The following is a 23,984-nucleotide window of genomic DNA, read 5'->3' on the forward strand; positions in this document are numbered from 1 at the left end:
CCGGGGAACGGTCGCGACTATCGCATTCCACTCGTGGATACTGCCGGATACCAACTAACTGTTAAGTGCCTGATTTGTTCAATGTGGTTCGGGTGACTGAAGTGCTGAACCATGAACGCGCTCATCAACCAACAAAGAGCGCTCCTAGATTTAAGCGGTAAGTTTCAAGATTTCGCTCATTTTTTTATTCCTAGTTTCCTTTTTGCGTTAAGTTTTGTTTTATATTATTTTATTCATATTTTAGTGCTGTTTCCTTTTTATATTATTTCAGTGCTGTTACTTTTAGTTGTTTTTTTTTTGTAATTTGAATAGATAATAGTGTAGTGATTTAAATAATTATTTGGTGTTTCGTAAAGTCAGTTTAATAGTGAAGTGCCTTAAATTAGTGGTCGCGCGTTTTAATATCGTGTATAAATTAAATAATCGAAAAATTCTACTATAAATTTATTTAAAAAATCGTGATGACGATTTAAAATATAGACTCGAAAACAAAATTACTATTTCTCATCAAAATTTTAGCTAACAAATATAATATTGGTACTTTTCTTGGAATATATTTAATTTAATCCTTCGAAATTGACCGAGTAATTTGTTTGTCAAAGTCCGTAGTACTATAACAAAGACTACCGGCTACGGGCAGCCTCTACGAGAGAGCTTTCGAACTGTGGTCGAACTTCGAAATCCTAAATTAATCTAAAGAATCCTTTTGTATTGAGTGCACTAATTGCTAGTAAATTATTTTAACTCTCTATAGTAATTTGATATAACTAACATAATGAATTCTAATTAGAATTCAATAAAATGAAGATTTTTTTTATGAAATAGCACTCTTTCATGTCGTTGAGGTATTTTCTTGCTGACCTATATGTGGATAATTTTATTAGTTATGTTATATTTTGCGATTATTTATTTATTAATTGTAATTATGTTGTATTTATTTTATTGTTAGTCATAGTTTGAAATACTTATAAAATTTTAAAATTAAATTGATCGTCGTTATGTATAAGAAAAATATCTCAATTATTTTGTTTTAGTCAATAAAAAATAGTACAATTTATAACTTTGTTCAGATCAATAGATATATTATACTAGCTGACCCGCGCAACTTCGCTTGCGTCACATAAGATAATCATATTTTTGTAACATTTTACACTGGTACTCTGCTCCTATTGGTCGCAGCGTGATGATATACAGCCTATAGCCTCCTTCGATAAATGGGCTATCTAACACTGAAAGAATTTTTGGGGCCAGTAGTTCCCGAGATTAGCGCGTTCAAACAAACAAACAAACTCTTCAGCTTTATAATATTAGTATAGATTCGGCAGCTCTATTCGCTCTGTAAGTTTCTGAACACAAAACACATTACCAGCACTATATTTCGAGTGCTACTACAACTGTGAAGGGATTTTCTAACAACGTTCAACACCCGTTTAATTCCTTTATGAGATGATGTACCAAACATGCATCCGCCGTACGTTTGCAACCATAGAACATAATAACCCATCTCCTGAAAGCAGAATATTCCCGTACATAGTTACAGGTAATTATTATAGCTAATTCGAAACCGGTCTCGAACTTTAAACCCCTATTAGATCTTGCACAGTGTTTGGACTAACCCCCAGTTTCTGAGTACATTTAGCGGTAGTTTATCTATTCAATAGCGTTTTTTTATATGAGTTTAAACGCTATTGAATAGATAAACTATCGCTAAATGTACCTCAGAAGCCGGGGTAAGTGTTGTCTTGTCTATACATTTATTATGTCTTCGTAGAGAAATCGGTGTTAAGGAAATTCTATTGTTCATATTACTTTCGATGAAGGCATTTGAGTGTATTTTTTATTTAGTTTTCTGTTAAAACGTCGGAGTAACTTTCTGATAAGTTACAATTAATATGTTTAACAATACATTTACATTGGTCACGGTGCTGAATTATTTCAATATCTCCTTTATTTGTAACGGCCGTATGCTTGAATTTTTTGCGCAATAGTAAATATCAAAGGTATTTCGCGGCCGTGGGTCGTAGGTACGAATCCCGCTCAGTCGCTAATACAGATTTTCGTCTATTTTTAAGACTATTCGAGAGTTTTATACATATGTTGCCATCCGGCACGGTCCAGTAACCACGTTTTTTTTATGTTGTTTGCTGTAAAATTCAGAATTCATATTCACACGCTAACAGTTAAAGGATTGTGTTTGGCCTACCGAATAGAACCTATATGTGTATGAATCGAACCCAGTATTGATAAAGTTTGTATGGTTCGATGGAAATTGGAGAAAAGCCGCTTTTTTATTGGTCGTGGAACATACCGGAAGCCTGAATAAAACGATCTCTATTTTCCTAGTACCGTGTCTCACAATTATTAGCATTCTACAGGCCTCATTTGCTATAAATTTACTTTTCTATATTTTAGTAATGAGATGATGAGCTCGTAGAAATTATCTTGCTCAAAATAAATTTTTAAAGCCGGTTTGGTACAAAAATAATGTCCAACATACCCTGCGTTGCAAAATTGCTGTACAATTAATTGCATCGTTTATAATATCAAGTGATTTTTTCGATGTAAAATAATATTTAAGGTAAAAAAAATATTCTGAAATCGGATGTATAGGATAACATAAATGATTTAATAATTGTTTAACCTGTATTTATGGGCAAATCTGTACGTAATTCACATCGATTTCGTCAGTTACCAAACTATTAGTTTCTATAGCGTTTTTCATTGTTTTAGAGACAGTTAAAGCTTGCTTTCTAACGTTTTTGTCTGTCTTTTAATTGTTTCTTTTTCCTGGGCAGGCTTAGATATAATAACTTAATAATTAGTTTAGTTAAAGAGCGGTTGTCTATATTTATACTACAGTTAGTCAGGGATTTAAGCAATACACATTAATATTAGAATACACAATAATTTATCGTTCGGTTGAGAATACGAGGAGAAATTAGGGCTTTATTCCACCCCATTGAGACAGACAATCGGCTTCCTTAGCAACCAGTATTAATTAGTAGAATAAGAGGCGAAGGAGAGCATGCATTACTGAATTTCCTGTTACCTTTATGTTTCATATTTCGACAAAAACAAACGCGTAACTGAAGTGCCGATTTGCCGCCGATTATAAAGTTAGTAGAAAGAATAAATCCATGTATAGGCAGAATTTTGTGATTTTCACTGTTATTTTAAAAGCCGTTACCAGTGGTAGGCTTTAAGCTGTAAAAGATTTATATTTGTTATTTTCAAACTAGAAAGCTCATAGTAGCATACATACATAACATCGTCTGTTATATTCGAAGTTTTAGGCAGTGATGTACGAATAACACCCGCGTTTCGCCATTAACAATTTTAGTCCTACGTAACAAGGGAGTCTTTTGTCATATACCATACCGGGCCCGTTACCAAACTCCAGACTACTATTATGAATAATCAGATATAAATTAGAAAAGGGCCAATTGCATTTTATCCGATCCGGGTATCGCAGTCGAGACCTCTTCGGTCGGCAGTCGGATACGTCATTTAGCAGTGGTTTATAAAAGGAATGAAATTCGCACCGATAACTTTTCGATCGTAGCTAAAGTTCTTCTAGGCCTTAATAATATTACGACTATATTCGGGCCATTTCAAACGTGCGAACTAAGTCATGTCATTTGAGTGTCTCGCTCGCACAAACTTACACATTGTCACATTCATTTCATTATTTTGATTATGTCGTAGTTCGCATGTTTGTAACGGCCCGATTATAGTGATACACATTGTTTACTATTAGGGAAAAACAAGGGTGATGTAAAAAGGTTGTTGACTTCCTGCCCGGAGCGTCGTCGCTTCCATAAAGTGGGTGTCTATTGCAAGGTCGATCACTATGCTTACTGCATCCGCTATTAAAATCCAAACTTCCCTTATTCGGCAAATTTCGTTTGTCTTTCTCACCGCGGGTTCGTGAGTTCGATTAACAGGCGGAGCAGAAACTAGTAGTACTCTTTAGAAAATTTATTTTTATTAAAATAATTGTCACCTATGAAGTAACATATTATTAAGCGTCATCAAAGGCATGTGTAAAGAGAAACGTTAATTAGTGTATATTTTCGAAGAAAAGCTCTGATCCCATGCTCCCATTGCGCATTGGGTAAACACATTGACCCATTTGCCAAATGTCAAAGTTATTCGTCTGCTTATTCTTACAACATGTCACCTTTAACACCCGACTGTGATGGGTTTTGCAAAACACCTAAGTTTCGCCACTTACGATGACAATTCCATGCAATCTCACGAACCTATTGCCGCTACCAAAATCCAGGGCTACGCTATGCCAATAAGAAAATTTTAAAAGAACCCAGAAAAATCCAATACTCTTTGCCTGACACAGGAATCAAACCAAAGACGCCGTGATCGACAGTCAAACACGCTCAGATCTAATCTTACTAAAGAATAATTCGCTTTTTTTATAAACTTGATAAATATAGTTCATACGGGCAGCACAATGAACCAGTACCCCAAAAGCAGGTAACCTCTCTTGCAAGTGGTGACACCCTCCTCTTTCACAAAAGAGTGACTGACCACCCGCTGGCTTGCGCTACAGTAAAATTCAACCCCTCTTCTGATAAACAGGCCCACAAACTTGGTAGGAACTTTTGCGTAACCTAATAAGAAAAATATTCCCATGTTTGCAATGTAATTTATAACTAATGGTTTGAGCCACTTCTGGATAAGTCTCGGTTAGAGCTTATCAGGCGGAATTTCGGCTGTTGTTCTAATTTGCTACGACTTCGGCATTTATCACATCTAAATATGTCTCGGTTAGCTTATCAGCCGAAATTTAGGCAGTTCTTTTATTTACTGCGACTTTATCTATCGGATAAGTAATCTTACACTTATACGAACGCCGTGAAACTTTCCCTTAGTGGTCATGTTCCGTAAACTATTATGATTGAAAAAAAAAATTAATCTTTAAAGTAAAAATAGAAAACATAAACTGTCCAATGTGTTTTGGATGATCATTAAAATTTTCAGTCCAGTTGATAAATACAGATAGCATAAAAGATAGATTTCCAATAATTCTAGATTATTCTACAAATACATTTAAACCACAGTATTACTTACAAAGGATTTTTAACAGCAATTCTCGGTAACATATTAATTTCAATACGATTTTTCCAAATCCATTAATCAATGAGGAATATTATCTAGGTACTAGCTGACCCGCGCAACTTCGCTTGCGTCACATAAGCGAGAATGGGTCATAATTTTCCCGTTTTTGAAACATTTTTCGTTGCAGCTCCGCTCCTAATGTTTGTAGCGTATTGGTATAGAGCCTCCCTCAATAAACAGATTATCCGACAAAAAGGACTGCAGGTTTTATTAACTCTATGTTAATGTAGGTGCAAATATCCTATCTTTAGTTAAGGATAGATAAAAGTTTGTCATATATTTCTTGTTCTGAATATCCCTGTTTGATGACAAATATTACTGGGATCGTCTAAAAGAGTATAAAAAAAGAAACAATAATTTCGCCTTGTTAGTTTTTTGCGTGGGAAGCTCATAATAATGCGAGAAGTGTACTCAAATATCCTTAGAATTATACACGACCAAACAATTCTTAGAAAACTTTAACTATTTTTGTATAGATTTTTTTATCATTGTTTCTACGCACGAGTCGTTTCGGATATTAATTTATCGTCCTTTTAAACAGCTCTCATTCAACAATCAAACATACTTGGGTCAAAAATACAACTGGACCGAAAAACATGATAAAGAACTCGAACCAATACACTAGGCAATGATAGTATCTAGCTTAACTACAGTGCTAAACGCATCGTAACGCTAGATTAAAACAATAAAAGATGATTCTTATTAGCACGCAAGGGTCTATCAAACTACATACTTAGAAATATTGCCATCAACTGCAATAAAATACGCAATTTTGAAAAAGTCATATCTTATTTTAGAACACTATAAGAGATAGGCCCTTTTGGAACCAGGATATAGATCCTTGAAAACATGAAAAGGGAAGTGAAGAAAATCTTATTAGATAAGTAGCTTGAAAGTTACACTGCGATCATAGGATAAGGTAGAAAATACGATATCAAGGGGGTTTGTTGCCAGGATCGAGCTTCCCTCACCAGCTTTTATTTTTACTTGAAGGAGTTCAACTTAAGATGAAAACATCAATGCTGTTTTGTTTTATTCAGTTCATATTCCACTAAAACACAGCGTACTAAATTAATGACGAAAATATTCAGTTAAACTATTTTTATCACGACATTCCAACTGTATTTCAATACTCTGTGACAATTACAAATGTACATTTTCCATGTTATGACAGGGTAATGAAAACACGCGAAATATTGTCAATATTGGACACCAAATAATTGTGGAATATGCGAAAACAATGCACGTCAAAGGAATAATTAATATGAATATCTGGTAATATAGTCTTACCGCATTCATCTGATTGATATTTCGGTGCCAATTTTGAAACAGACAAAATATGTTTCGGAAAGCCCGGAGCCCGGTAAAGGAATGTAGCAAGGTATTTTTTAAACACTACCAATGTATGCGAAATTTATTTTATGAATGAATGTTAAAGTTTCTCTTTTACTCCTTGATTAAAAACTGTTTAATGGTTTTAGTAGATATGGTCCACGTGAAAAAAGAAACCCGGAGTACAAATCCTTCTTTTTCTTTGTGTTATACAGGTTATATATAAGCTATCAGTATAATTTTTTTTATTAAAATCCATCCTGCGGTTTTTCCGTAAAAGAGTTACAAACATACATACGCACCTCGATCCATACTTAGAAATTTTGGCATTTATAATATTAGTAGGATAGTACCTACACTTTTTAGCATGCGATCTTTACGCGCGGACAAAATAGTGAGTAGAAATACACTTCTCACCCACTTGTTTTTTCTGTAACTGTGTGTCGTAAACCGTCAGGTACTTAGCACAGTTATATACCATTCAAAGATAGAAACCACTACTTCCTCTCAAAGGAGCTGAAAGGATATATTTAAAAGCCAAACAAACATTAAATTGGTTTGTAAATGTTCATAAGAAAATTATACGGAGTTTTCCTCCTACGGTAGTGACTGAGACGGTTCATAAATACTTAAGAGCGGTAACGCACTGTCGACAGACTGTAAAAGTCTAGAGAATTGGACGACTTTTGGTTTCTATATTAAAACGCAACACGACATGCTAAGACGTTGAAATTGGGGGAAGAGTTTAAAAATATTAAATAAATAAAATATAGCTTTTCACAACATTTCTGTCTATACTTAAACATGTCCAAATTTTCCTAAACCCAATCCAATCTCCGGTACCAACTCTTTTCAAATTATTTTGTCTAGCGACCCCAGACAGAGCTGACTATCGCCAAACAAAGTACGGATCTAATTACCTAGTGACTAGTCGACGGTGCGAATTGACTTAAAGCTCAGGCCACATTGGAAACGAAGCGATACTCTAGAGCAGGAGTTCCCAACCTTTTCTTAGGCCGGGACCACTTTAATAATATTCTTGTTAACAGGGACCACTATGTAAGAATATTAAAAAAAAAGTGTAATAATCATCCACAAAATTTTGAATTTTAACATCATTCGCGGACTATATTTTAACTTCCACGGACCACTGGTGGTCCGCGGACCACTTGTTGGGAATCACTGCTCTAGAGCATATCGAACGAATAGCACAGCTTGTGTTTAAGACACCCTAGCTTCTTAAGCGAAGCTAAAACGAGCTAAGCTTTGTCTATTACATCTCTCTCCCAATATATCCCTTGCTTTGCTACAATTGACAGGCTTCAACATTCAGTAAGTGTCTGTTCCCGACGCGATCTTGCGTTCGTCTTTCGTTTATAAAATCAAATGCTATGATTAGCTGTCTCTGCCGATAATGAGTTAAACCCTTTATAGTTGGGAAATTAAATGTAAAGGAGTAAGACGTTTGCTTGATTGAATAGACGATGTTAGTCGCCTACGGGTACCTGAGTTCCTTTCGACAGGGTAGAAATTGTATGTCTGTCTGTTGATAGAATCTTGCATCTGCTTGTAGTTTGTTTATACTTGGTGTATGATAACACTTATATTTTACTTTTATTCATATGCATCGGAAAAGATGCACACTCTACACAACATTCTAGAATTTCCAGTTACTGTTTAACAAAATAGTCGAAATATAATTTATTTTCACTACGCCGTTTTTAATCTATTTAGGCGACAGTTCGTCAATCTCGTTTTACTCAGCTAACTAATTATTTGTTGCATTACATTACGGCAGTGAGATTTAATGTTGAACTATTGTTTGTCATTTCATTAAGTATTGATATTTCAACAGAATAGTCCCTTTGTCATATTAACTTTGCGGATTATATTCCTGTATCCATTACCAACTGTATTTTGCTTTATATTTAGTATTTCGACCATTGTTCTGTACCTTTGCGCGTTTACGATAAACATTGGCATAAATAACAAACAAAGCATTAATAAATATTTTTGGGAATTGAAATAATTTTGGTAATTGGAGCCGCAAAGAGCTACTCCTGTAGTAGTGTGGTAGTTTAATCCTGCCATTTACCCGCTATTACGAAATAACAAATAAATCTATATCAAGAATCGAACCGCAGTCAGTGAAGTGGCTCGTTCACATTTTAAACAAACATTTTACATCAAAAATTAATCCATGGCCATGTTTTGATAATAATAATAATTTTATACTGAGCCGCCGTAATCCAACGGACTTTAGCGACCGATACGCGGTAGACAGTCTTTCTTATTTATGGCTTGTCGGCCTAGGACAGACAGATGGCCTAGGACACGATGTGGACGAGGACGACTTTTAGCTAATGATGATTATAATAGTTTTGAAATAACTAAAATCGATTTTAATTATAGGTAAGCAGGCTGACTAAACTTACGCCTAGTCCGTAACCACCCTTAGTTTACATAGAATCAGGACAATTTAAACTAATATTATCGGAATCTAATTTTAATTATCAATAAGTACCTAGTATAGTATTACCGCAAAATTATTCATACGTTTATTATTATTTGTTCATTCAAAAATACTAAATTATAAGAAGAATTCCAAGCGGATCTAGTGGGTTGTTGTATCGGTGCTAAAATAATGCTTTTGTGAATAAATTACAGATGAAACAATTGAAGGTGTTTCGCTACCATTAGACAAGTAGTAACTCAGAGATTAACTAATGGAGTTTTGACAAATAAGTTGATGAAATGGTATCGCGGTACTTGGCTTGTTCAAACCCTTCTTATAAATAACTGTGTTGTACTATCAGGAAAATTCTATGCTCAGCAGTTTTAAAAAAGCTCTTCAGCTGAAATTTGTCGCGAACTTACGGATAGATAGATAGACACGCTGTCCTTGATTATTTAAGTTAAACAGTTGTATAAATGTCAGTTAAGATTTCCTGGCGACTAAACATAATACTGGTAGGCGTATTCAAGTTAAACAGTTTACGTTACGTCCGGCCGGCACCGAGGTCGGGGAAGCCTTTACGCCCTTGGCCCTAGAGCAACGGCTTGGGTTCGGTCACAAATTCGTTTACTCTGAACCTTAAATAACTATCAATCGACTATACTACGGAAGGGTATAGATGTCACTTAAAAATAGTTTCATATCTTCTAAAAGCAAGGGATCAGTAGCGCAATTCAGCATAGTTTGTACTGTCGAGTATCGAAAGTTTGACATTTAAAATGTACTGCCAAAATACTTCTTACGGAGCCCGGTAGAGGCGCTAATCAGATTCATAGAAAATTTCTCGATAGCTAATTCTCGATACCCGGTTGTCGGTAGTCGATAGTAGTAGAGAATCGAGCTAGTCTTCTTATGCAAAGAACTACCATTTTCAGTGTAGTAATAAAAACAGTTCGAAAGTTTTGTTTGAGGTGCTGTAAAAGAACAGAGGTATTATCATCGTCTTATGTCCTCAGTGCAATGTGAACGAAAATAAGATAGACAAAGTTCTTTTGATACTGGCTGTACTGAAGAAAAAAAAAAGTCGAGTAAGAGCGAAATTGAGAATAGTTGTAATTTTTTTTTAATGACGTAATTGAGCTTTCGTACAGTCAAAATCATTGAAAACTTAACATTTAAGTCATTTATATTATGTTCCGTTTTCCATAGATACATGAGGTTTAACACGATCAAGCATACTTATACTATTTATCCAGGTTTGTTGATATAACGACCAGATTGCGCTGCCTGGAGTTGAGTAAATAAATATGCCTGAACGCCTTCATCCTGTAAATTATTGGATAAATAGCCATACAAAGGGATACTTTTAAAGTTGTAATTACATACGGTTTAAATTAAAACAGGCCAGAGTTACATTGGTTGTTGAAAAGTCGAAATAATATGTTGTACCAGCGGTAAAAAGCGACGACCCGTTTTGTGTTCGATTACTGAGTTAAAGAAAAACTAATAATGTTTTGATAATGTTTTGTTGGAGTATTCTCAAGTAATATGAGTCCGTGCCCAGTATTTGGCAATATGCACGCCCGCTGCTACATTTAAGGCTGACAATATTATCATTGAAATGGTGGGTGTATTACAGCTAACACCCGGTTTCTGAAGTACATTTAGCGGTTCATTTCATTTGTGGTATGGTCAGTGGTCAACCTAATGTCAAAGTTGTTCAAGCCGCCCGAAGGCCTTTGACATGGCTTAACGACTGTTATCTTATTGAAAACAACAGGGACCGACTTTTTACGTGCCCTCCGAAGCACGGAGACGCTCAGTTCAAATACCACTATGCGGCCACCCATCTAAGGAGTCATTCCTTAAGCCAGGTAGTTTATCTATTTAATAGCGTTTAAACTCATATGAAAAAACGCTATTTAATATATAAACTGCCGCTAAATGTACCTCAGAAACCGGGGGTAGTTGTACTACTTAGCCTTCATTCATCTTCAGGTATAACGTTCGTCTCACGTATTAACGTTAAGTTTTAAAGAGAATCTCATAACTGATAGAAAGAGTTTCAAGAACGCCACTTACTAGGAACCCTAGTACCTGAAAGTCTTTTATATATTCTTACTTTGTGTACGTAAAGTAGATTGTCCTCTTCTCAAAAATTAAATATTATATTTCCGTTAAAATTTACCTGAAAAATCGCAATTTCAAAGTAAACAAAAGGTGATTTTTCCTAGAAGACAAACGGCCTTCCTTTGTCAATTTTACAATAACAACCCGTATATGTGCCATGAACTCGTGGACTAATTAATTGTGCACTTTTCTCGGTCATCGCGCATCAAACGGCTCTAATGATCATGAATTTACTCAATAAATGTTGATAACATCGTCCATTTATATTTAACAGAAAATAATATTGTTGTGCTGTTTTATTGGGGCGATTGTAGCCATGAGTTGCGTTCATATGGCATTTACCTGTCGGTTAAGCAACTCTTGTCGCGGTCATTTTATAGATTAACACTTAGTAATGTTTGAGCTGAACATCTCTGTGCTTCGGAGGGCATTTAAAATAGCTATTGCTGACCCAAGTCGAATTCCTTTCGGGTTTGAATAACTTTGACACTAAGTTAAAGAAACACCATACGAACGAAGAACTGTGAGAAAGAATATTGTAAGTATAGCAGGGACTTTTACAAACATACAAGCATCAGATTCAAATTGCCATCAGCCTACATAGATTTGTGTGCACCACAAATAAAATTGGTCCTATGGAGAAATGGCAAGTGGAAATCTACGGCTTCTTAGAGTAATACTACGGAATATAGAATCCTGTTTAATTTAAAAAAGACTGTCAAAGGCAAGTCTTATTTAAAGATGGGTTCACTTCAGGTTAATGAGTACGATTTGAACCCACGACCTGTTTAATGTAGCTAGTTAGCTTGTGTAATTGAAGGGTTTCGATTCTTCATTCGTACGATACTTTAACTATTGAGCCATTGAGCCCATGATGGAAAAGCAGTTTTTATTATAGCTTTCTTAATTAGGTAACATCGTCTTACTTCAGACTGCGTAAAAACCATTAGCACTTTGACCGTTCCAGGAAACGAACTCCGTACTTCACAGCCACTACCATTTTTCTTACGTCTTCCATGTAGACTATACAGTCCACAAGGTGGTTGGTTATCTCAATAGCAAAGCATATGTTTTAAGCACTGAAGGTTTAAATCTTGTGCACTTCTTGATTCAGAGTTTGGATAAGTATTCTTGTGTGAAAGAAAAATTATATTGAACTGTTGAAATAAATCATAATATCGAAATACTTACCTAGAAGGCAAGTTAGGCAAGAGTTGAACTTTTGACAAGTAACAAGTAAGTAGGTAGCTGGGTGCCAATGGCATGGACTCAAAAGAATGCCAGTCACGCGTATCGTTATTTTAATGACGTCAATAATTATGAACAGTTAATAAGGAGGGACCGAATGCATCTGTCCACTGAGTCGCAGAACAAGGCAAGAATTCATCGCGTGGCTAATTCCGACACTTGATTGGCTAGCGTATTAATCACTAATATGTTTATTAGTTAACGGCTGTTTTAGTTGGTACAATACGGCTACGAGCTGTACGCGCATGCGTGGATGCATCGCAATGTTTTCGCGGCGCGCGCGCAGGTGCGGGTGCGCGGGCGGCGGCAGTCGGCCGCGGCGCGCGGAGCGGGACGGACGTGCGTTCATAAGTGTTGATTACAGCGTGCGCGGGGGCGGTGGGACCGGTCACACGACCTGACGACCTTACTTACCGTCCACTCACGCACCTCTTGTGCTAAAACTAAGTGCATCAAAAATACACACCTAACTTGAGGATTGTTTCACAGTGAAGTTTGATAGATGCATCTGTGTTTCCAGTTTGGATACTGTATTTGGGACTTATTGAGAAATGTACGTATCGTTTTTTGTGTTTCTATCCGACTATCGGGTGGAAGTAACTGTATAGGAATATGACTAGGTGGTCACCTGAGTTCAGGTTGGCTGAGCGGCTATGTAATAATTAGTTAGTGTAGAGAAATCAAGTGGGGTTAGAAGTTAGTGTGATACAAGGTATTTGAAATATTTATGTGTGTATGCCAACTAGCGGTTAAGATGTATTTCTGAGAGCTTTGCAACACGGTACAATGTTTGGATTGTTGAAATAAAATAACTTAAGTATTCACATACCAACTTGAATACTGTTGAAGCTTTCCAATAAGAAAATGTGGTGGAATTTGTTAAGTGCAAGTAGTATTAAGATATCCAGTATAATAATATACTAAGCACCACAGAGGTGTATGAGCTGTAATTAAAATAATTACAAGCCTTACTTGCAGCTGCAAAGTAAACATTGATTTATAAATGTAAGAAACAGACAGAAGGACGATATTGCAAAAAAGGGACCAATCACTCTTCAAGAACAAAAAAAGACATGTTCCTATAATCTTGAACACAAGAACAATCTGTCATATCCTTCGAACATTATAAAAACTAAATTACATTATCAACCCTGAAACTTTAAAAATTCTACATAAAAACATTACCTAAAAATAAGAAACAGAATAATCTAGACACAATACTATGTAAATACATTTAATTTTGTAGTACCAAAAAACAACTAAAAAGTTCCATAAAAAAAGCAGCCAATACAGTTCCACACGACAGCCAAAATTGTAATACATACATAATTCATTATAAGATGATACACCTTATCTATTGGAGTTAAGGCTGTTTTTTCCATCATCGATCACTCACATAAAACATTTTTATCCAAAAAAATATATGACAGCTTCCCCCCACGACATCATTTCCTTACAAAACAATCCTGTGATAGAAACTACTACGTGCAAAGAATCGCCACTAAGAAAAAAAACTACTATGTGTTAATCCCAATTATAAATTACTAGCTGACCCGCGCAACTTCGTTTGCGTCACATAAGAGAGAATGGTCATAATTTTCCCCGTTTTTGTAACATTTTTGCCGGTACTCTGCTTTTGGTCGTAGCGTGATGATATAGCCTAAAGCCTTCCTCGATAAATGAGCTATCTAACACTGAAATAATTTTTCAAATCGGGCTTGTAGTTCCCGAGATTAGTGCCTTCAAACAAATAAATAAACTCTTCAGCTTTATAATATTAATATAGATCTATGTCCCAAAACCTACTAGAATTCTATGAGTAAATGGTAACAGACATAGTAAATAAGCTTTCGCATCTTCATATAATAATAACATCAAGTAGTGAAGCAAGAACTAGAAGTAGGTCAAAGGATCTTGACTACGAGAAGCCGAGAAGCGTTTAGTTCTGAACCGACTTTGCAACTGGAATTCAACACAGCCATATCTTATAAAGACCTATAAAGATATTTATCGGAAGTTCTCTTGACCCCAAGCACAGACCTGATATAAAAATGTGGATTTTCATTAAAAAGAAACTTCTCCGATTGTCTCCCTGCCTGCAACTGTTCATATATTCGACATACCTACCTACCTACGAAGTAGAAAAGTGGAAAACCTACAAAAAAAAGCTAAATTAGGAACCCTTGGGAATAGGTGAGTCCCAAAATAAAAGAGGTATTAGACCATCAGTCCCCCAAGCTGCTGGGCAAATATGTTCGTTGCCGAACACGATTTTGATAAGTACCGATAAACCACTTTCTTATGCATATGCACGTTCCATAATACGTCCACACCTTCATATTTCTATTAAAAAGTCCATAAGTGCTTTTAATTTTATACAACCCAAAATAGACTCTGTGTCTAATCAAAGACGACTATTTTATAGGAACCTCTTACCCTTCACATAAATGACTTCTTGAGGTAATTTTACTATGCATTTGGAAGTCTACGTAATATTGTTCCACCAATAAGTAATTTCAAGATCAAGTTTTTAATAGATACTTGGGTAAAATTCTGATTGACAAGTTCTTTGACTTCTTCACATTCGTTTCTTTCTCAAAATACTACCCTAAAACATTTGAAAGTTCATCCTGTTTTCTGAGGACTCTTACCGATGGATAAAATTGATTCTCTCGCAGGCTATGTCATGGACTACTTATTGAACAAATTAGACACAAACAAAATGAATAACTAATCGCAAATAATGCAATAACCACCTTACTATGATTATTATACCAATGGGTATACATAAATCGAATTCTTATCAATTGAAGTCTCCCTCACTCAAATATCATTTTTGACGTACACAAACTAAATGTTTCACTCAAACCCGCACATCCAGTGGTTTCTAAACTATTGAAAATATAATAATTAATTAAAACCTAATAAACATGGATTTCTCGGAGCTAATAAAGCTAGAAATCCTGGAAATTAAGGCAATATACCGGTCGGTAGGAAAACTATGTGCAGCATTTGTTATTTCGATGAAGTTCGACACGTTAAATAGAATATCTAATTAAAGTTTTGCAATATGCGGTAATAAATAATAATTTTGTAGTTTGTTTAGTTCCATGTTTAATTAAACGAAAACTTCAAATTAACTGTGTGTGTGGACTTTACGGTCTTATGTGCGTAAAATCGATGTGTTAGATATTGTTTACTAGTCTGTTGACCCGCGCAGCTCCTCACAAATTTTTCTCCATTAAAACCTTTCCCGTGTCTTTTTTTTTTACATTTATAAAACCTTTGCGGTCCTTAAAAACAATTTTACAAAATATTGAGTCGAATTAGAAAGAAAGAAAGAAAGAAAGAAAGAAAATAGTATTTATTGAAACACACAGAAACCATATCAAAACACAATAATATTAATATTAAATAAGCAGCGTCCTGTGTGCCAACAGGGAGGTCACTCAGCATTATGCTGGTTGTGACAAACCACAACACAGCGCTGGTTTTCAGTGACCACCCTAAATGACGCCATTTACGGGAGCAGCAGAAACAGAAAACAAAAAACCATTGTTTACAAACTTACTTGTATACCCATCACCAACAAAAATAGTTGAGCCGTTACAGTTACAGACTCATTAACATAGAATTATCCAATTTATGTTAGTTGTTCAAAAGTTATCGCGTACATACATTTCGGTGATAATTTTTTATATTTAAGATTGTGCTTCAACCTGGAATAAAATTTGAAATACATTTTAAAGTGTCAGCCATCCACAATCAAAAAAGTTTTTATCTCGAAGAAGTAGGTCTACTAACTATAACGATGATTTGAACTATGCTGAATGCTGACTATGCCCGCGCCTTCCCAGTATGCCTAAGAATGAATACTAAGAATAAACAGCAGCATTGATATCTTGAACATTCGTAGACCATTTATGGTTTTAGTAGATGAAGCTTTCAGAGTATTTCAGTACGCATACAAAGTATCTAATTAGAGAACAACTACTATTGAATAAGGCTTTGAAATTAAGTATGATTATCAGTTATTTCGGTTACCATAGTTCAAGCTCTGTTTAGTTTGCAATCAAATAACCGTGTGTGAGATGTCCAATGATTTTTATTGTAATCTTAATTGTATCAAAATAATTATAATAATAAATATTTGCAAAAAAAAAACAAAGAAAATAAGAAAAAGTCATAAACAACAACCGCAATCTAACAATAGTTCGTAAATAATTCCGGATCCATTATTCGTTTTTCAAATGGCTGTCAGTCGGGTTCCTTAGCCGTTAGGAATCGTAATAAATAGGGTGCCTCCCCTTTAAGTAATCTTTAACGCCTCTGAATAGGTACTTTAAAAAAAAAGGTCTTGTGCGTGCATGTATTCGCGTGGGACTTTTGTTAAGCCCCTACGGAGACATGCCATTGGTTCAAGTTTTGTAAGCAATTGCCAATAGAAGTTTAGGGATAAGATTAGCCCATCTACAAAAAGACAGATGCGTTAAAGCTGCACTATGATAAATAGTATCATTATTTGCGACATGTCATGACATAACAAAAAATCTATCACCTGCCCACAGACGTGTTTAAAGCTTGTTCTAAAGGTTGATGAGAGCCTTGTATGAGTACTGTTCAGTGTGTAATTGTCCTTATATCCTTGAGTTCATGAACGCACCTTATGAATGATAAACGATAGTTCATTGTATTTCGTCGTAATCGAACCAGAAGCTTCCGAGATAAATAAAATATAATACTTTTGTTGGCTAATTAGGATAGTTCTTGAAAATGAACTAATTATTTTTATATTTGTGCACATTTTCTGAGAAGGCCGTAGATATTACTTACTAATTAGCAATTACGTTTACTAAGTAATGTTATCATTGACTCCACTTTTTTATTATTTTCTACATTATCTTGGAGATGAATTATTACGCTCCTAATTTTTTAAGATAATTATTTGATAATTTGAAAATGGTTAAACTAAGCATAAATGTGAAACGTGGGCTTGGTATCTGAAACTACAGTTATTACGTGGAAGAAATAATGCTATGTATACCTATGTAAAATATTTGTAACTATTGTAGCATTTCACATATTAGCGCATACAATGCAGAGATATTAACAACCAAATAGTTATCTTATTAATGTCATTCCGATTTCCAAGCATGATTGGTTGTCTTTCTTTTTGTAAAGTATGGACAATCCATGGTGAGAACAAAGATCATGATTAAAAACGTGTGTGTTTGTTTGTTGCAGGTTGGAATCCGCAGTACCAGGTGGGCGTCACCGGCTCCAGAGAAGGTAGCATGGGTGACGCGGCAGCAAGCCCGCGCAGTCCGCGTCATCTGAACAAACGCCGCCGTCTCTCGCGCCTCTTGGACAAGCTCTCCGTCCAGATTAACAACAATAACCACTACCCGACACCACGCTGGCTCATGCCAGATCTCGATGCACCACTAAACCTGCAACACTCCAAGATACCCGAGGAGGACGAGGACGCCCCTCTCGATCTGAGCCTGAAGTCGGAACATAGAGCCACTCCTGAACCCGTGTTCCCCTGCCAGGCTTGCGGCCAGACCTTCAGCGTGTATGATCGTCTGGCGAAGCACATCGCATCTCGTCATCGGAGCAGGCCCGAGTCTGCGCGGTCGTTCGAGTGCGATATTTGCCGGCGCAGGTTCGCGCGCTCCGACATGCTCACCCGCCACGCTCGCCTCCACAGCGGAGTCAAGCCGTACGCGTGCAGCTCGTGCGGCCAGGTGTTCTCGCGCTCGGACCACCTCGCCACCCACCAGCGCACGCACACCGGCGAGAAGCCGTACCGCTGCCCGACGTGCCCGTACGCCGCATGCCGCCGCGACATGATCACGCGCCACATGAGGACGCACATGCGCCGCGCACAACCCGCCTAAATCACTCGTTATTTATTAATCCTTTCGCTTACCGCTTTTGAAGCGGAGACTGATTTATCATTCCAAAGTCTGTTTTAATTGGTATTTTGTTACGAATTTACGATTATGTGAGGAGCTATTACTGCTTTATGTTGCAGTTCTGTCTGTTATCACCTCCTAGCGGAGGCCAAGGTGGGACGTCTCGGTAAGCATGACATATCACATTGCACCAGCTGTGACTTCACTGCTACTGTCTGCCATTTTGCGAATTCATCCCAAGCCGCAGCGATGTCGTCAATGCTAAGCGCAATGCGATGTGTCAGTTTGCTGGACTTTGAAAAATTTCACTATTTTTGTTTGCTGTTTTCTAACGCAGGTATCTTCGGGACATGATGTTAACGATTTCGTAATTATACTTTAGTTCCGTGCCATTGATTTTATCGCTTTGTAAGTAACGCCATGATTTAATGTGTAGGTACCCAGGTACATAAAAAAATACAAAAAGAAATAAAAAACAGTAGGAAACTGTGATTGTTGTATTAGAGCGTCAATTTGGTGTTCATGTTCATATCTATTTCAAGTTTTATGGAAACCTTGTATGATATTTAAAAGGCTAAAATTTTAAAGAAAGTATTTCTGTTACTCATAACTTATTTAAGCTAGGTAGTTGTTTTATTGTTTGGTATGTTTGAGTTACTTCAACTGTGCATAAACTGTTTTTTGTTATTATCCTAAAGCTTTTATAAGTTATTCTTATTATTATATATTATTGAAATTGACATTCCGTTATTAATTTAGATGGTTATCAATTGAAGTAACTTGTATTACGTGTGTTTTGTTTTAAGTTTGCTATGACTGTTTATTCATAATTACGGCTAAAGCCGACTGTTTCGAATTGGTGATTATCAATTTCCTCTATAAATCAATCCTAATAGGCCTTTTTATCCCATTTTGTAAATATAAATGACATAGGTATCACAAAATTATAAAATAATGCATATCTTTAAAGATGACTTCTTCATTGTTATTTAAATAGTTCTCATTACTATTGCTGCTGTTCAGATTAGTTATGGTTAAATTATCCCATTTTAAGGCCGCTTTTGACACGGAGCGAGGTTGCGGAAAAACGGAGAAATATCAACCAATCGGATTGGACTATTTGAGAAGAGCGGAGATTTCGTACACTCCTATTGGTTGATATCCCCGCTCCGCAGCCTCGTTAATTGTCAGGCACCATTAAACCCGTTAATTTTCTCATCCCTTCGAATTTAATTCGTCATTGTGTGATGTTTGATTGAATCCGCCATTTTTAAAAAAGACGGACAAGAGCCGTCTTAGCTTGTTTCGTAATTAAATAAGTGCTTTAGATTTGTATATATTTAGTGTATCGGACTGTAAATAGAGCTTTTATTGTGCATACAATTCTCTTTAGAAAAACAACGATTTTATGAAAGAATGCTTACTTTCCCGCTTTTATTTTCTGCTATTTTCTATACTATCTTTTAGCGAGTGACTGTTTTTGTTTCATTTATTTTAATTTAAATATCTTTAATCTGTTTATTATCGATTTCAACTGACTTACTAACAATCGTCGTGTATACTTTTTTACAATATTCTGTCTTTTTCACTCATATACAGTTTTAAAATTGATTGAAAGTGACAAAACACTATACCTATAACTAAGTAGAGCATATACGACGTTTATTAGTAAAACAATTAATGTATTCATGCCTTGTTCCTAAATATTTATTTTAATTTTTTCTGTCTCTTTTCATCGCCTCTGAATAAGTCTCAGTTTTCTTATCAGGCTGTGTAAATTATTCGTAAAATCCATTATCTATCGGATAGGTTATCCGGCACTTTTTAAAATGCCGTGATAATCTTAATGTCGTGTGATTAATGTTGTCTTAATTATAAGATATAGGTAGTCTTCATGTTATATTAAAAAACTCATATCACGAAAGTAAATTCAATTTTGGTTAGGCAGTACTCGCCTCTCTGTTTTTAAAAGGTTTAAACAAATTCAAAACAATTAAGGTATAACAAAAGCCCTGATTTAGTTCCATATAAAAGGAAACGTTCTTTTAGGCATCATATCATGGGCTAATCTTTGGCAAACTTTTTAAATCATTCCGCAGATATTACAAATAGTTTCTTTATGTATTCTGCTCCTATACTTACTCGAAAAGCTGTAATTAAGGCTATTTAGGTGCAGAAACTTAACTAAAAATATGTATGTGGTAGTTAAAGTTAAAATTCTTTTGATATCTTTACTCCCAGAAGAATCTTTACCTCCGGGAGTAAAGACATTAGATAGCATTTTGTTTGCTGTTTCCAAATATGTTGACTTGAAAAACTTGACAAAAGTCAGTTACGGCCCTCATTTTCAAAACATTATAAGTGTTAGTGCATACGTGTGTATAGAATTTGGAATAAATTATTCGTGTGATAATAAAAAATCTGTATTGCAGTTTAACCGAATCTCGTTGTCAATAGAAATAAGATTCTTCAGGAACTACACTGAAACTTAGTTTTTCTCAGGATTTCTTACTCATTACTAGTTTTCCTCCATAGAAATACAGTTTTACCTGTAAACCGAAATGCTCATAATTTTTTCCATGTTCGATCGATGACTTTGACATGTTATCTTTCATCTCTTTAAATAAAATGTACGTTTCGCAAACAATCAACAAAAGCGAAAGAGTTGTACGGAGATTTTATACCCGTATATATCCTTCAACGAACAGATTAGCGAAAAAACCCCACTCATATCCCTTAACAATGGCGAATATGCAGCAGATTAATTAGCAATAAAAAACCTGTACCTCTCCCAATCTCCACATTTCTATCGCTCATTATCCTTGCAGCAATGTTCCCAAATTGCAATCCTCAAAATTGATTGTTTGACTGGATGACCCTTTCGGTTTTGCTGTACAAAGATACACATACATCCTTGTACAGAATCATTACATTTCAGACACTAAAGGGTTAATTTAAGAAACTGTAAGTCTACCCCGGGATTTCAACTATCTATCGGTTAAACCATAAAAGTTGTCTTAAAAACAAACAGACACTTGCATTTTCAATACTAAAACATACTTTCCTCTTCTGATTTCTAATAGTCCTTTAGTCTCTTTTCATCATTCTTTCATCTTATGTATATACTTACATAAGTACCTACTGTTAATAAAGGAGCGTAAATAAACAAACGGGACAGAGAACCACCAATAGCATCGCTTCGTTTAAACATCAACATGAAAACACAATTCCTTTACGCGATTGGAGTATTCTCTTCTCATGGGAGCGATTCAAATCTCACCCTCATGCGGTTTGAGCAACCTATTGTCACGGTTGCCCATTTTCACAATTGAATAGGGGATTGCCTTCAATAAAATAAAGGGATCCTTTAATGGGGTTGTTAGGGTAAATATTATGTTGTCATTCGGTCATTATTAACTGGTAATTACAGATTTTTTTAATACGCATCTGTCCCACTGATGGGTTAGGGTCTCCTCTTAAATGAGGGAGCAGTTGGGCTTTGAGTCCGCCATGCTAATGTGTGATGTATTAATTGAAAGCTGTAGAAATTATATTTGTCAGTCTGGTAGTTCCCCTTCAAAATACAATCAAACCTGTTCTCTATTACCACGGTAAAACCTCAAATACTATGTTGAACAAGCTCTTGAATTTCATCAATAAACTAATTGTTTAGTTACTAATTTACACATCAATTTACCATCACCACAACTAGAAACAAATCTCTTCGACCGTGTAAAAACTAATGATTCAGATAATGACCGAATGTGTGCAACATAATATTTACACTACCACTACAAGTCCCGCCAAAAAAAATGTACATTGTGTTCCAATTATATGGCTTTATACTTTGCTGCTAGTAGTAACCTCTGTCCTTGTCAGTACCGAAATTAGTTCCCTACTTGGGACGATGGTTGCCAATATTTCGAATAAAAGAATATTCGAAGATCATGTACCTTGACGATCAGGGGTCTTTTCTTTTTATAAAATATGTATCAGAGCTATTGTGTATTGTCGACAATCGCTGTAAAATTCAGTCTCGTATTTACTACATAGAATAAAACAAAGTTGCTTTCCGCGGTCTGTACCTATGTATGCTTAGATCTTTAGAACTACGCAAAGGATTTTGATGTATTTAATAGATAGAGTGATTTAAGAGGAAAGTTTATGCGCTTAAATTGAAAAGGTCTTTTTTGTAAAATACCTATTTAAACAGTCGCCGCAAAAGCACGCAGTTCGGCGACTTTTCTAGCGTCTATAACAATATAGCGTAATATAACACCATCGATTTTAACAGCGATTAGTCGACAGTGCGTAGTATCTCTTAAAATGTTTGCATTTTTTCATAGTGTGTGTTTGACAATAAGTTTAAGAAACTTTGAGTTATGTTGGTCAACCAGGTTGTACTTAAGCCGATGCGAATTTAAATTAAGTTGTTGTAGAAATTAGCCATTAAGTTTTTTTAGCACTGTGATAATTCTCTTTGAATTTTGTTTTTTATTATTTTTTAAAGCTGCGTTTGACAATAATTAGTTGTCTTAAGTTTTTAATAAATTGATGTAAAAGAGATGATGTTTTATTTCTTCTCATATTTTAAGTATACACAAAACCTTTACCTTTCCTCATAAGAATAGTTCCTTTCATACATGGACTAGTCCGAAACAGGAATCATTCCGATCAGTTGTACACTCATATACCTACTTACATATTTCTGCTAACATAATCCGGGAATCGAATTCACAACACTCGGAATTATGGGCAACTAGCGGGGCGATCAGCACAGTCATCGCACCACAATCTCTATGACTGTAATAAAGAGGATGACACGTTTTGACTTGGCTATACTTCATAACTAAATCCTGTAGTGCGATTTCATTCATTCGCCTTCGACGAGCACTACACTACACATCATTTTGGTGGACTCTTTCTTTTACTAAGTAGTAATTCTAAATATAAAATTATCGTCTCAAAGGCGAACAATAATTTAAAAAACCGACTTTATGAATAGATCATTTCTAGGAGGACATCACTGACACTTTTAGGAGGACAACACTAAAAGCTATAAAAAAATACCGACTGCAATCGGATTCGAATGCCCGAAATGATTCTATAAGTAACCCATTTATATTGCTGACTCATAAAAATGCAAAATCAGACATGACATTATCTTTAGCAGTAAATTTGAACTAGCCGCTAAGTTGGCACTGATAATATATTATAAACGTATGTAATAATAATATCCTCCAGATCGATATTCGGCTACGGCGGCCGGTTTCATAGAAACAAGGCAAATGTTGCAGGACTTTGTTTATAGTGTCTAAGTGTGAGCACAATAAGGTGCGGAGGTTTATAACCTCAAGTTCTTAACTCCGACCAATCACTGAGGAATTGTTAACAGAAAATCAGGAACAAAATCAAATCAAATATTCATTCAGGTCAAATGTTGACACTTGTGATAGTCGTTACAATTAGTCAATTTACCACTAACTCGGAAAGGGGGTAGAGCCTTATAGAGCTAAGAAAAGAGAAGAACTTTTTCGCCCGACCAAGATCCGAAGCCAAGACCTTTACGCGGCAGTCTCATAAGTACATTAAAGACTGCGCCTCGGAGGTACTCAAGGTAGGTATGTGTAACTGCATGGTACAGTATTAATCTGAATAACTGAAATCACTGTTTGGCGCGAACCTGAAAAGCACCAATAATTCAATTCAGTAAAAGCAGATCCCAGTGACAGATCATGGTCGCCTGTTTTACCTAATTAGTTAGG

At 35.6% G+C, this 23,984-nt stretch overlaps 1 protein-coding gene across 2 annotated transcripts; it reads left to right on the forward strand.

Annotated features, from left to right (window-relative positions):
• Positions 1 to 10: 10 nt before the first annotated feature.
• On the forward strand, positions 11 to 22,783 carry LOC142986546 (uncharacterized). Of its 2 annotated transcripts, none has more exons than XM_076135062.1 (2): positions 11 to 157; positions 17,546 to 22,783. In XM_076135062.1, the coding sequence occupies exons 1-2, from the start codon at positions 112 to 114 to the stop codon at positions 18,199 to 18,201; spliced, it is 702 nt and encodes a 233-aa protein (XP_075991177.1). In that variant the 5' UTR covers positions 11 to 111; the 3' UTR covers positions 18,202 to 22,783. The 2 variants fall into 2 exon arrangements, with proteins under 2 accessions (XP_075991177.1, XP_075991178.1); XM_076135063.1 differs by lacking the exon at positions 11 to 157 and adding an exon at positions 12,625 to 12,854.
• Positions 22,784 to 23,984: the final 1,201 nt, after the last annotated feature.

This window comes from Anticarsia gemmatalis, chromosome Z (genome assembly GCF_050436995.1).
Source record: "Anticarsia gemmatalis isolate Benzon Research Colony breed Stoneville strain chromosome Z, ilAntGemm2 primary, whole genome shotgun sequence".
Classification (NCBI taxonomy): Eukaryota; Metazoa; Arthropoda; class Insecta; order Lepidoptera; family Erebidae; genus Anticarsia; species Anticarsia gemmatalis.

Coding starts and splice junctions, on each gene's coding strand:
- LOC142986546 (XM_076135062.1), top strand. CDS start 112: ATGAACGCGCTCATCAACCAACAAAGAGCGCTCCTAGATTTAAGCG. Junction 158..17,545: donor AGCGCTCCTAGATTTAAGCG/GTAAGTTTCAAG, acceptor TGTTTGTTGCAG/GTTGGAATCCGCAGTACCAG.